General features: G+C 45.7%; 1 protein-coding gene across 1 annotated transcript in view; it reads left to right on the forward strand.

The window, feature by feature from the left end:
* Positions 1 to 10,216: 10,216 nt before the first annotated feature.
* Positions 10,217 to 13,346, forward strand: part of FOXO1 (forkhead box O1) — a 96,126-nt gene continuing 92,996 nt past the window's right edge. The window contains exon 1 of the mRNA XM_069467721.1: positions 10,217 to 11,302. Coding sequence (XP_069323822.1) covers positions 10,658 to 11,302 — 645 coding nt within the window. The 5' untranslated portion in view covers positions 10,217 to 10,657. The remainder of the gene's footprint in view (positions 11,303 to 13,346) is intronic.

Below are 13,346 nucleotides of genomic sequence, written 5' to 3' on the forward strand. Positions count from 1 at the left end.
TGGGTAGTATAGTACTCTCAGGGTTTTAAATCAAGTAGGAAACCGTGATTTAAAAACTTCCCTAGCTTCTCCTGTTTTTTTTTTTCTCAGCTGGCTAAGAGAGAAAGTGGAATGGGGGCAGTGGAAGGGGAGTGTCCACCCTGGTCCAACTCAAGAACAGCCATGAGTCTCTCTGGGAAACAAAAGAGTACTTTATCCGTTACAACCACTTTAACAATTTCTCCATCAAGACCCATTTAAAAATAATTTTTCCATTGAGACCTGTTTAGGAATTGATCAGCAAAGGTAGAACCAAGAAGGTCCTTGCTAACAAAAAAAAATTTTCACACCTTTAAATGATTTTGGTAACATTTATTATACAAATTCTTCCCTTGTCTGTGTACTTTGAGCAACTTCTTTTGTTTTTTAATTTCACGTCCTCCTGGTATCTAATTTAAGACGTTTCCATGGTTCTCATCAGTTTTTGTTTATTAGTGACTGAATTTGTTGTATATTTTAATTATGCTGTGAAAATAAGGTGGCATTTACACTATCTTTTAATAGAATCGTGATGTGTGTATACACACACACACACACACACACAAGTGACATGTGTCTTTACAGTACAACTGCCAAGAATAACTACTCTAGGAATAACTGCAGAATCTGATAATACAGGTGGTGTGCCTTGTTAGAATAATTTGTCTACATGAAGAGACAAGAATCTCTTTTAATTTTAAAAATGAACATTAAAATTAAGCTACTGCTTTCTTTCTAAATAAGTAATTAACTAGTCTTAAAAAAAGAAATCAAATCCACAAAAAAAGATCCAGAACTTAGAAGCCATTATGTTCCAATTCCATTTAAGTAGTATACTTGCTGTTACTGTTGCTCTGTATGGTTTACTTTTCTCTTTTGAGAGAGCTAATTTTATAAGACTTTTGTTTTCTCTTCAGGAGACAGTCACTTTTCTCCAATTTTTGTGTTCTTAGAGGCAACATCTAACTGGTACAAAATACGTTGGGGTGTCTGAGTGGGTTTAGTTTTTAAGAATTTTATCCAAAAAAGAGCTGCAGAAAACCAAATAACACATTGTATTAACTCTCTTTTGCAATTATTTTCGAGAAATTTGCAGGATTGTTAAAATTGTTGTGCTGTTTTCTATGATAATGTTATCTGTTAAGTGAAAGCTGCCAGTACCATCATCAGCTAAACTCCTGAAATGAGTCAGCTAACTTTATTTTTAACTGCTTTTTAATTGCCTGCTGAGACTATCAAGAATAATATGAGGATTTTTAAAGCTTTTATAGAAAAGTTTTGGTATATCAGATCATATAAAAAGGTGGATTAAAGATTCAGAATTTTCAACTTACTTCCATATATTTTTTCTTTTAAAACTCATAGCTATAGGGCATAAATAGGTAGTAAGAATCCCTGAGGCCGGGCGCGGTGGCTCACGCTTGTGATCCTAGCACTCTGGGAGGCCAAGGCGGGTGGATTGTTTGAACTCAGGAGTTTGAAACCAGCCTGAGCAAGAGCAAGACCCCGTCTCTGCTAAAAAAATAGAAAGAAATTAGCTGGACAACTAAAAGTATATATAAAAAAGATTATCCAGGCATGGTGGCGCGTGCCTGTAGTCCCAGCTACTTGGGAGGCTGAGGCAGAAGGATTGCTTGAGCCCAGGAGTTTGAGGTTGCTGTGAGCCAGGCTGATGCCCTGGCACTCTAGCCCAGGGTGACAGAGTGGGACTCGGCCTCAAAAGGAAAAAAAAAGAATCCGTGAGATGGGAGTCCTTCCTAAACTTTTGCTATGATGTTCCATAATTATACACATTATCCCCAAATTCACAAAGGACCACTTGGATTTTGCAACCAGTGTGCATAACACGTGAACACGAAGGAGCTGTAGTACAATTTAAAGCAAATATCAGTGATTTAGAAATCATGTATTTACCTGAGTTAAAGTAATTTGTATAGTAACAAAAACCTACCCACGAGGTTGTACCAATGTCAGAGAACAAACATTTCATCCCTGTTTCAAAGTGCTTTAAGGCATTATTTTAATCCTTACAACACCTCTTCGAGGCATGTAGGTGGCAGGTCATACCAAGACAAAAATTCACAATGCAGAATAAATGGAACGCTACTTGGGGAATAAAAGAGCTTCTAGTTGATCACGTGTTGTTGATTTTCTGCTTTTCTTCAGAGATCCATTTGTGATTTCACTTTATCATGTTTTACATATAGGACTAGCATCAAGGCACACTTATCTGCAAAGAGCCTCTGTGTTCCCACCGCTTTCTACCCACACCAGCTGTGGCTGGAGATGGCCGAGGGCCCCCACAGCCCACAGGGTGGGCTGTCACATCCAGAGCCCAGCAGTGAGGTGGAGGCACTCCCTTCCTCCCCCACCTCGCTTCCCCAGCCTTTGTCTGGCGGCTAATATGGCTGTGTCTACGATGAAAAACCGAATGAAGTATTAAGTATATAGCTATTAAAAAGAGGTAATATATTTGGATGACTAATTTTGTTTTACTTGGTTATCATACAAAAGTTGGCATTAATCTTCAGCATCTGCTGATGTCTAACATCAGCTGGATGCCCTTGGCCAATGTCCAATGGGCAATTAAAACTAGCCCATCTCCTGGAGATGGGAAAACACCCAGGAGTGATTTCCCTTTTGTGATTTATTGGCAATTTAAACTGTTACCAGCTGAAAAGACGGTAGCCACGGATAAGCTCTTCTGACTAGGCCTCTGGTCTGTGGTTGGTAGAGGCGGCCTATCCTTCTCTGTGATGTGAGACTGAAGAAAAGAGAACAGTGCCTCAACCCTTAGTTGAAGGATGTTTTAATGAAAACTGGGGTCATTGACACCTGATCCCGCCCCATTAGGGCAGGAAGTTTTTCCTTTCCTTTTTTCCTGGTCTTTTTTTTTTTTGAGACAGGGTCTTCCTCTGTCACCCAGGCTGGAGTGAGGTGATGCAATCATAGCTCACTGTAACCTCAAATTCCTGGGCTCCAGGGATCCTCCTGCCTCAGTCTCCTGAGTAGCTGGGACTACAAGCGTGAGCCACCACAGCCTCTTAAACACCTGGCCTCAAGCAATGCTCCTGCCTCAGCCTCCTGTCTGGGATTACAGTGTGAGCCACTGGGTCTGGTCTCTTTTCTTTTTTTGGAGCCAAGAGTCTAGCTATTTTGTCCAAGCTGGACTCAAACTCCTGGGCTCAAGTGACCCTCCCGCCTCACCCTCTACAGGAGCTGGGACTACAGGTGAGCACCACTGTGCCTGATGCAGTAAGTTTCTCTAAAGGTGTTTTAAAAATATTTTTGATACTTTATGCTTACTTGGTGGGAGAAAGGGACATTCTCTAATTCACTTTTAGGCCAACTTCCAAATACGACGACACAAGGGTTTGTTTGTTTTGCATTAAATTTTGTTTATTGCCTCATGAAAGTAAATCTTGGGGCTCTGACTAATCCCCCAGTAGGTCCAACAAGAGAGACATTAAATATTGGAATAAAGCCTATGATTTTAGTTGTAAAATATATGTTCATTTGTTCTAATCTAACTGCAAGTTCTGAAACTCAGCTGAAAAAAGGCTTTTTGATAAGAATCCAATGCTAATCACTTTGTTTGGTGGGGCTACAGCTCAATGTGGCTGTTGAACTTGGTTTGATGTGCCTTTATTCAGGATAGGGAGAATTTTGGAAAGAGTTTCAGATAAACTAACTATTCCGGAAGGGCTGGCTGCCCTCATTGCATATGGTCTGAGACTTGTCCGTTTAAATAAGCAAGTGCTAATGGCTTGAAATCCCCTACAAGGCTTGTGTCATACACATGCAAACATCAGCATTATTATTATTATTTGTTCCCGTCTCTGGGCTTCTTTCATTAACATAAACTGAATTGGTTTCAGACAGAGTTGATTACTGACAGCGATCAACAGCCCGATCACCAGCCCGTCACCGCCTCCCAAAAAAGTCCAGATGTCAATTTCCTAAAAAAAAATTGAAACATCAAATTAAACTCTGGTTAATTTCTAGTCCCCTAGAAAAATCCCCAATTTTATGAAGGCAGAAAGTATAGTGTTAAAAAGGAGATGAGCTCTGGATTTGGATAATGGCAGGTTAAAATCTAATTATAATTACATAAACTTCTAAGATAAGCCCTTAGGTAAGTTTCTTAGTTCTTTGTACCTCAGTTTCAATTTCTGTAAAATGTGAATTATAATAACTCATATATTATTGGGTGGTTTGGAAGATTGATTCAGATAATAGTTGTAAAGTGCTTGGGTGCTTGGTCCATAGTTATTGCGGAAACTGTTAGGTATATATTCTGATTCTGGATACAAAATGATTCAGAGTTTAGAACTGAAAATATTTCATACTTACATGTACATTTATTGATTTATAAATATCTTGTGTCAGATGATCTGCAAAACAAGAGGAAGAGATCTCACAGAGCCTAGTCTTGGGTTGTGGAAAGAGTTTTCCAGGTTGAAATCTTCCAGAGCTCAACCATGCAACATAGCCATCATATGTTCTGTTTTCAGTTTGTTGTTGAAACACAAAATTATTTAAAGTACACATGTCATCATATTAGACAAATCAAGTTTTCCTCCAGCACTGTATCAGCAATCAGTTAATTAGAAATTCTGTTTTTAAATGTTAAACTTTAAAATATAGAATATTCCGGAGTGTTTTAAAGGCTGTATTTACCACAAAATAGAAACCTGATATCCTAGAGAAATACTCACTATCCCTCTATGCTGACTCTCTGGCATAGCAGACTTTGCATATGGGTGGGCCCTGTGAGCCAGCCAAATCTGAAACTTGATAAGCTCTTACCTCCTGTTTTTACACCCTAACTGACACAGTCAGTGACTACATGTATCATATTAAAAACACATGTACTCTAACTACACAGTCATTACCTCTTGTTACTGATTTTTATCAACGAATGACAAGCAACAAGGCTAGTTACATAAAAATGCTAACAGTTTCTTCTTCCTTACTTCTTTTGTTCCTGTCCTAGACTCTCTTAGTCAGTTTGTTTGCAATCACACTTGACTAGCTTTCCCTACTATAATGTTATGGAAATAGGGTGATTAGATTTGAAAAAACTAATTGATTATTGTAAAACAGCAATTAATTTCTTAGTGCTTAACTTGAACATTCATGCATATTAGTTTTCCAAGTAAATAAGTAAAATGCCTTGTTAAACTTCCTTTCTGCCAGAAATGTACTACCATCTGTGTTCTACATGGCAGCATTTTCTTATTCAATACATATGTGCCCCCTTTTTTGGAAGCATGTTAAGAGCTTTAATATGACAAGAAACAGAAATAAAATAGTGAAAACACATTGTGTTTCAAACACGAATGCAAGACTCACATTTGTGACATTCAGAGAATTTGGAATTTCATGTGCCATCCATTAATTTGATGGCAATTCTTATGAATCCTCAATGTTAGAAAAAGTTTTAATTCTAACGTGTGTGCAGTTTGGGGCTTCGGAGAGTCATTTTATTGTCTCAAAGACAGGTAAGGACCTAGTGTTTAAAATAGGTTGAATTTCATCAAATAGTCTGAAAACTTCCACTTAGAAAAGGTAATGTCATGGACAGCAATGCAATAGAATGCAAAGAGTTTTGGTGTGAACATTTAGGAAATCTGAATTCTGGTCCCAGCACTTCACTAACCGTACAATGTTGGGCAAACCACTTAAATTCTCAGTGTCTCTGTTTTCTTGCCTGTACAATGCAGGGGTTGTGATAGACCAATACCAATCACCTATAAATCTATCACCTGGATACAACCATGGCTAATATTTTTAGCTGACAGAAGCATCCTCCAACCTTTCAAACATTGAATCACCAGCATTGTGGGAATGTCATTGCAAACTCTTTGTCTAAGATTTAAATGCCTGCATTAAGAGTCTACCTTACAGATATGCCGTTATTTATTTAACCATTCTCTAGTGTTGGTCATTTAGATGATCTACAAATATGGGTTAGTATTCCTGCAGAGACCCAAAGGTAGTTGCTCACTAACACGTAAAGTGAAGGAATAGTTTATTGAAGCTGACAAACCCTGGCCTTTTACAACAGAGTTGAAAATGAATCGCTGGTTCGTTGCCCAATGCTTTCCTTCTGTTATAGGTTAGTAGGCATCGTCTTTATTTGTGATACATAAGTGATTGGAGGTTGCCTCTGTCTTTTGTCCATTTGGAGTAAAATCATTCCAGCCCTGAGGACTAGTGGCCAGAACTCATACTCCCAATGCCTGCGGATGGTGCATTTATTAAGCTTTCCCACTTCATCTCATTATTTCCCTCCAAAATGGTGACTGTGATAATATTTCAATTTTTTCCGGCCTTAGCATTCCTTATATCTATCAAATATTATTGTGCAATTTCTCCAGATAAATATTATCAATATGCATCACTAGTTATTAAAGAGTGACATTCTTAACTCTGTTATCAAATATCATATCAAGGAAAATAAATCATTTTTGATTTCAAGGAATTTACCATCAAAACAATGGACTCTAAGATGCATAGCGCCTAGCATGTGTGCAGTAGGCACTCTGTAAATATTTGTGGAATGAGTGACAAAACCCACAGGAAGTGATCCCTTAAGAGAAATGAGTGATTACTTTTGATCTTACTACAGCTACCAGTTAATATGCCAGCTTTCAGGACATTGGTTTGAAGACCCAAGGCTGTGTGTTTTCAGATTTTTACTTTCTATAGGCAAACTGAAGCAAGGCTATTTCAGGCTGATAGCAGAACCTCCTAATAATTCAGATGAAATATTGGAAATGGACAACTGTTGGGGAAAAGGAACATGAAGTATGAAGTGAAGTGCCACGACTGAAAAAATAAGCATCTAAGTTTTTCATGTACTCATTAAATTGAACTTATATTACCTGTTTTGACAAGGAAGAATTTAAACTAGAGATCCATCAAGTGCTGGTGAGGGGTAAATGTATTATTAGAAGTTTCTGCCTGGGAATTGATCAAAGGGAACCATCCCTCAGTCTTCCTGTGAAGGAAGAGGCAATAGTTACCCTGAAAACCTCACAGAAAAGAACATCACACTGGTTTGTGAGATGGGCTTTGTAAGGATAAATTTCCTTTTTCATTTTTATTGTCCTTACCTGACATAAAACATTTTTCTTCCCTGTTTTCTTTTCTTCCCAGTTTGGCCACATGCAGCAACTAACAAGTGATAATCATTAGAAAAAAGCCTTCAAAGCAAGCAGCAACCACAAAACACACTGAAGGAGAAGAGAACTTTTTCCTCTTAAGCAAAACCAGTGCTGACCTAATTACTTTGGCACCCTTCAGAGGGAGAAAACCTTTACATTTTTCACAAAAAAAGCAAAACCACTTCTTTTGTGATCTTTTTTTCTTTCATTATCTTACTATCATCTTTTTGTGTTTGCTTTCTTAATCTTTTAAATCAAACCTTCATTCAGCTCAGTGGAGTTCATCTAACTAAAATTATTAAAATCTGTAGGTTGATTGTAAGAAAATACACCACAAAGTTTCAGTGGTTATCGCTTTATTAGGATTATAGGATATTTATACTTTTCCGTCTGTGTATTGAGGTTATTGATGTGAAAGCAAGAAACTGGAGCTCTAGCCCTGGCATTACCACTATTAGTGACCTTGGGCAAATCAGTTACCCTTGTGCACCTTTGTTTGTCTATCTATAAGTTAAAGGGGACCACCAAGGCGATTTCTAAGTTTAGTTTCAACTTTAACATGCTCTGGGTCTACCTGAAAAGACAGCTTAGCTTGATATAACCCTGATGGAAGGCAATTTGGCTGTGTCTTTCAAAATTACAAATCCATATACCAGCTGACCCAGTGACTCCCATTTCTGGAAATTCTTCCTACAGATAGATATATTTGTACAGATGTAAAGTGATAGTTATACAAGGTTATTCCTTAAAGAATAGTCGTGATAGCTAAAAACTGGAACCAATCCAAATATTCAGCAATACCCTATGGTTCAATAAGTATTTCGATACAATGGTAGGATAGTTAGCTATAAAAACCTTTTAACATATATTTTTAATTTTTTGGACTTATGCGTCAGAGACATTGGTGGTATAGGTTCTCTGTGCCTGCTTCAAGTCAAAGCTTTTAAAATGAGCAAACAAAAGCAACCTATGACATTTAAAGAAACAATCGGGCAGGATAGCCTCAAAGATTTCAAGGATTTGGGGAAGTCTGTAGGAAAACTCCCTTACCAAATAAATACTCTTCTGTGATTGAGGCCCTGAAAAACCGGAATAGAAAAGAAGGCAAGGCCAAATTTGCAGCTGGCTTCCTTTGCCAAGAATGATCCATTAGGGCACCGCCTATTTTTAGGGTGCGGCTGTTTGAATGGGGGCTGCTGTGGAGTGTAATTGGAAAGGTTGGGGGTAGCAACAGCTGTGCATTGGGGCCTTCCTTTAAGCTCATCGTCTGGGTTACTGAGGTCCCCTAGCGGCTGGCAGAGGAGGCCCAAACTTTCCAAATTTCCAAATAGTAAATGTGAAGAGACCACCAGAGGAGGAAGGTGGGAACCAACCCTATCCCCAATCCATCTGGCTCACCAACCCCACCCCGCCCATCCTCTATATCAGTAGGAAGCTGTTATAAATGGATTATGAAGAGATAGGGGCCTGGACTAGGCAGATGACAGTGAGAATGCAAAGGAAGAAATAAATCTCTCTAAATCTTTTTAACTTTTGTCAAAGAGGCCCAATTTTCTTTAGATGCCACTTTTTCAATTGAAGAATTACTTTTAAGAAAGAAAGGGAATTTTTTATAATTGGGAGCTGTCCTTTTGGACAAGATATTTCAAACCATACTGTGCATATTCCATCCTAAGTGATCCCATCCCTCTAAAAAGGAAATGCCTTCCATATTCTTCCTAAAAAAGCAAAACAAAACAAAACTTGAAAATCGTTTCTTCTGCTCCCTGAGACACAAGGGCCATTGTCTTCCTACCTTTGGCCCCAGTGATCCTGGACAGAACGACAGGACGTCCTGGACCTGCAGCCCAGATGAGAAAAGGTGGGGTGGGGGTGGGGGTGGGGGGCTGACTGACGCTTGCAGCAGGTAGCCTGAAGGAACTTGCGCCCCAAGGTTTTGGTCTTATCCCCTTTTGAGTTTTTACTCAACATCTCATCACTTCCATTCGAAATAAAAAGGAAATAACAGGCAAACAGTTAAACTTAATTAGGAGTAATAAAGTGATAAGGTTCTCGTTAAATGCTCTGAGCCCTGGACTCAGTGGACAGGGTATGAGGTTCCCGCCCAGAGTAAGAGGTTCCCACAGAGGGCATGAGGTCTAGGGTGCCTTTGGATCTGCGTGTGCAGTGAAATAGGAGTATCTCCTCCCCGCGCCGAACCCCTCTTCCTCATTTCTAGCCTCTTAGGTCAAGAATGGAGTGAATCCTGCTGGCGGCTGCGGGGCTGGCAGGCCGGCCCCCGGGTACCCCGAAAGGCAGTGGCTCAACTCAGGGCGCGCACAGGTGGGTGCCGGCCGCGGGGGCGGCGGGGAGGCTCCCTCCGCGCGGACTCGACCGCCGGGCCGCGGCAGCGGGGGGTGGGGCGTGTGCCGCCCGCGCGGGGCCGGAGGACTTGACAGGTAGCAGCGAAAGAAAACATTAAACAAAAACAAAACCCACCGATTCCCCACGTCGCTCCGCAAAGACATCGTGGGTGGAGCCGGGAGGGAGCGACTGAGTAGAATTCCGCGAGGCCGCCTACGCCCGCCACCCCGCGCCTCGGAGCGCGGAGCGGCCCCCGGTCCCGGCCCCCGGCCTCGGGCTCCGCGTGGGGGTCGGGGCGAAGCGAGCGCCGCGTTCCGCCCGGGCTTCCCGAGTACTCGGCTTCGCTCCTTCGTAGTAAACAAAGTGTCGCCGCCGCCTCCACGCTGGTTTGCCTCCTAGCAATCAAAACACTGAGAGGGCGAGAGACTCACAGAAACACTCGAGAATTACCAGAAAATAATAACAGAGATCCAAAAAAAAAAAAAAAAAAAGTGTGTGTGAAAGAGAAAAACACCCCTCTACCCCCCACCAACCCACTGCCACCTCCCCTTGGAAAAGCGGCCCCCGCCCAGGCCGGCGCCCACTGGCTGCCTGGGCGGCGGTGCCGCGCTCCCATTGGCCGCGCCAGCTGTCAGTTGGGGGCGGGTCGGCGCGCGCGCCGCCGCGGGCGGGGGACGGCAGCAGATCCCGTAAGTCGGGCGGCCGCGTAGTCTCTGCAGCCGCTGGCGGCGCCGCCACATTCAACAGGCAGCAGCGCAGCGGGCGCGCCGCCGGGAGAGCGAGCGGCCCGCGGCGTCCGTCGGTCCTTCAGTCCGCAGCCCTGTCAGCAGGAGCGCGGCGCCGGCTCTGCCCGGCCGGGCGGCTCTGGTCCGCCGTCCACTCCGTGCAGCGGATCCGGAGGAGCCTCGATGTGGATGGACCCACGAAGTTAAGTTCTGGGCTCGCGCTTCCACTCCGCCGCGCCTTCCTTCCAGTTTCCGTCCGCTCTCCGCGCCGACCTCGCCTCCCCCCCCCCCGCGCCCAAATCTCGGACCGGCTCTTCGCGCCCCCTCCCCCTTCGCCCCCAGTGCAGCGTTCTCCCCCTTTTTGGCTCTCCCGCGGCTGGGGGAGGGGCGGGGGTCACCATGGCCGAAGCGCCCCAGGTGGTGGAGATCGACCCGGACTTCGAGCCGCTGCCCCGGCCGCGCTCGTGCACCTGGCCGCTGCCCAGGCCGGAGTTTAGCCAGTCCAACTCGGCCACCTCCAGCCCGGCGCCGTCGGGCGGCGCGGCCGCGAACCCCGAAGCCGCAGCCGGCCTGCCCTCGGCCTCAGCCGCTGCTGTCAGCGCCGACTTCATGAGCAACCTGAGCTTGCTGGAGGAGAGCGAGGACTTCCCGCAGGCGGCCGGCTCCGTGGCGGCGGCGGTGGCGGCGGCCGCGGCCGCGGCCGCCGCCACCGGGGGGCTGTGTGGGGACTTCCAGAGCCCGGAGGCGGGCTGCTTGCACCCGGCGCCGCCTCAGCCCCCGCCGCCCGGGCCGCTGCCGCAACACCCGCCGGTGCCCCCCGCCGCCGCCGCCGCCGCCGCCGGGCCGCTTGCGGGACAGCCGCGCAAGAGCAGCTCGTCCCGCCGCAACGCGTGGGGCAACCTGTCCTATGCCGACCTCATCACCAAGGCCATCGAGAGTTCGGCGGAAAAGCGGCTCACGCTGTCGCAGATCTACGAGTGGATGGTCAAGAGCGTGCCCTACTTCAAGGATAAGGGCGACAGCAACAGCTCGGCGGGCTGGAAGGTGAGCTGCCTAGGGGCGTGCGGCCAAAGCTTGGGGGCGCGCTGGGGCAGGTGAGGGGGCGGCTGTGCAGGTTTGTCCGCCCGAAAGTGCAGGGCACGAGGGCGGCGCCTGCGGGCAAGAGCGAGCGGGAAGGGGCAGCCGCGGTGGTGGGCTGCCCGGGAGCAGTCGGGGGGCGGCGGTAGATGTGCGCGCGCGCGCGAGAGTTCGACTGGGACGGGGAAAAGGGCTGGTTTGGGAAACAAGAAAGTACGCCGAGAAGTGGACGTCAGAGCGGGCCGAAAAGTTTGTCAGTGAAAGGAAAAAGGGGTTCACTCGGAGCGGCTCCCGCGCCTGCCTCTTTTCGTCCCGTATCTCCACGGGAGAGGCAGCTCCTTTCCGCCCCCGCGGCGCGCGTCCCCGGGGCCTTGCGCCGTGGAGCCGTTTCCGCCGCGGCCGGCGTAGGAGGGCAAGGCTAGGGGCCCCCGAGCCCCCACTGCCCTGGACCGGCTACAGGTGGAGGGGCAGGCCGGGCACGGTGCAGGGCCGGTCGCCCAGTTTCTGGAGGTCAGTGCACATTTTGCTTTGTTTTGGTTTTATCCTGCGTGTCCTCAGCCCGAGGTAGCGCCTCCGACACGTGCGAAGGGGCGGCCACCGCCTGCGGAGCGCCGGCGCCCGGCAGCGCGGGGCGAGCTAAAGTTCAAGTGTGACCCTCGGCGGGGGCGGGAGCTGGCGGCGAGGGAGGGGCCGCGGGCGCAGGAAGCGAGTGCCTTTAAAGGGCCAGCGCGTCCGGGCCGTGCGCGGCGAGGCCAGGACTTTTCCACGCGGGGAAGCGCCCCCGAACTTGGTCTTGCCCGGGGTACGCAGTTTTTAATTAGAGACTCGGAGGCTGTCCTAGGTGACCGGGCTGAGGATGTGTGTCTTTTCTCTTGCCTATAATAAAGTGTTACCGAGCACGGAGTACAGATAAGGGGCAAGAGTGGGGGCTTTGGGACTGTCTTGAGGGCGTCGAAGGGGAGGTGCGTGTCGGAGGAACGGTCGGGGACTTCCTGCCTCGAGAGAGAATTGTGGATGAGGCCTCCTTTCCCGACGACGAGGCTAGGAGAGACTCGGTGAGGGCAGGCACATCTCGACCTCGAGGAGAGGGCCCCGTGGCCCTCAGGAGGACGCGCTCTGGGGAGGCTTATGCGGGCGGGGTCTAGTCACTCTGCGGCCTCCCCACGCTGTTTCTTACTACTCAACGGGCGGAGAGGATTGCTGTAAAGGCTCTCTGTATGAACTAAACACCTTTCTCACCTTTCCTCGCCCCTCATCTTCACTGTGCAGCTTAATAAAGATTGGTCTTTGCCTGCGCAGTTGTTGCACCAGGTTATTTTATGCACACTGTCATCCCTGTGGTTAATGTGTGTCAAAACGGTCAGGTTACTCACATCATATTGAAGTTCCTGGAGAAGGAGCTAGGATTCATTTTATGTTTTCCAAAGTGGGTTTTAGAGTAAAGGTATCACTTCTAACCTCATTACTAGGCATTACAGGGAATTTTACCAAGTGTTTCAAAAAGGTGAAGTGCCCCCTTAAGGCAGAGATAAGCTGGCATCTGTTCTTTTAAGTCAGAAAATCGGCATTGTCTGCCAAATCTTATTTTACTTAACATTTGAATTTAAGTACTTGACTGCTTTGCTCATCTATCAATCCTACTTCAGCTATTATAAAGCATTCACTGTAAAAAAAATTTTTTTTGGCATTCAAAGTACAGTGTGTACTTACACCATTCTTTTATGTCCTTGGAAGTAGATACAACATACTTCAACTTGGAGTATCTTTCTTTAAAGATAGAGAAAGGCAATGTTTTGGGATATTTTTAGTTTTGCCTCTCAAATGGTATTGTTAGGGTAGTATTCTTAAACTAGGAATATAATATCAAATCACCTTCTCAACCATTTTACTAGGTTCATACTTTTTCTAAGTTTTTAAAAATGTAAGTATACTTTAGTTTTTTTTTTTTTTTAAAGTTCTATTTAGCAGAGCTAGGAGACCTATTAAATGTTAAGTATGGACTATCTGGAAC

This window comes from Eulemur rufifrons, chromosome 4 (assembly GCF_041146395.1).
Source record: "Eulemur rufifrons isolate Redbay chromosome 4, OSU_ERuf_1, whole genome shotgun sequence".
Classification (NCBI taxonomy): domain Eukaryota; kingdom Metazoa; phylum Chordata; class Mammalia; order Primates; family Lemuridae; genus Eulemur; species Eulemur rufifrons.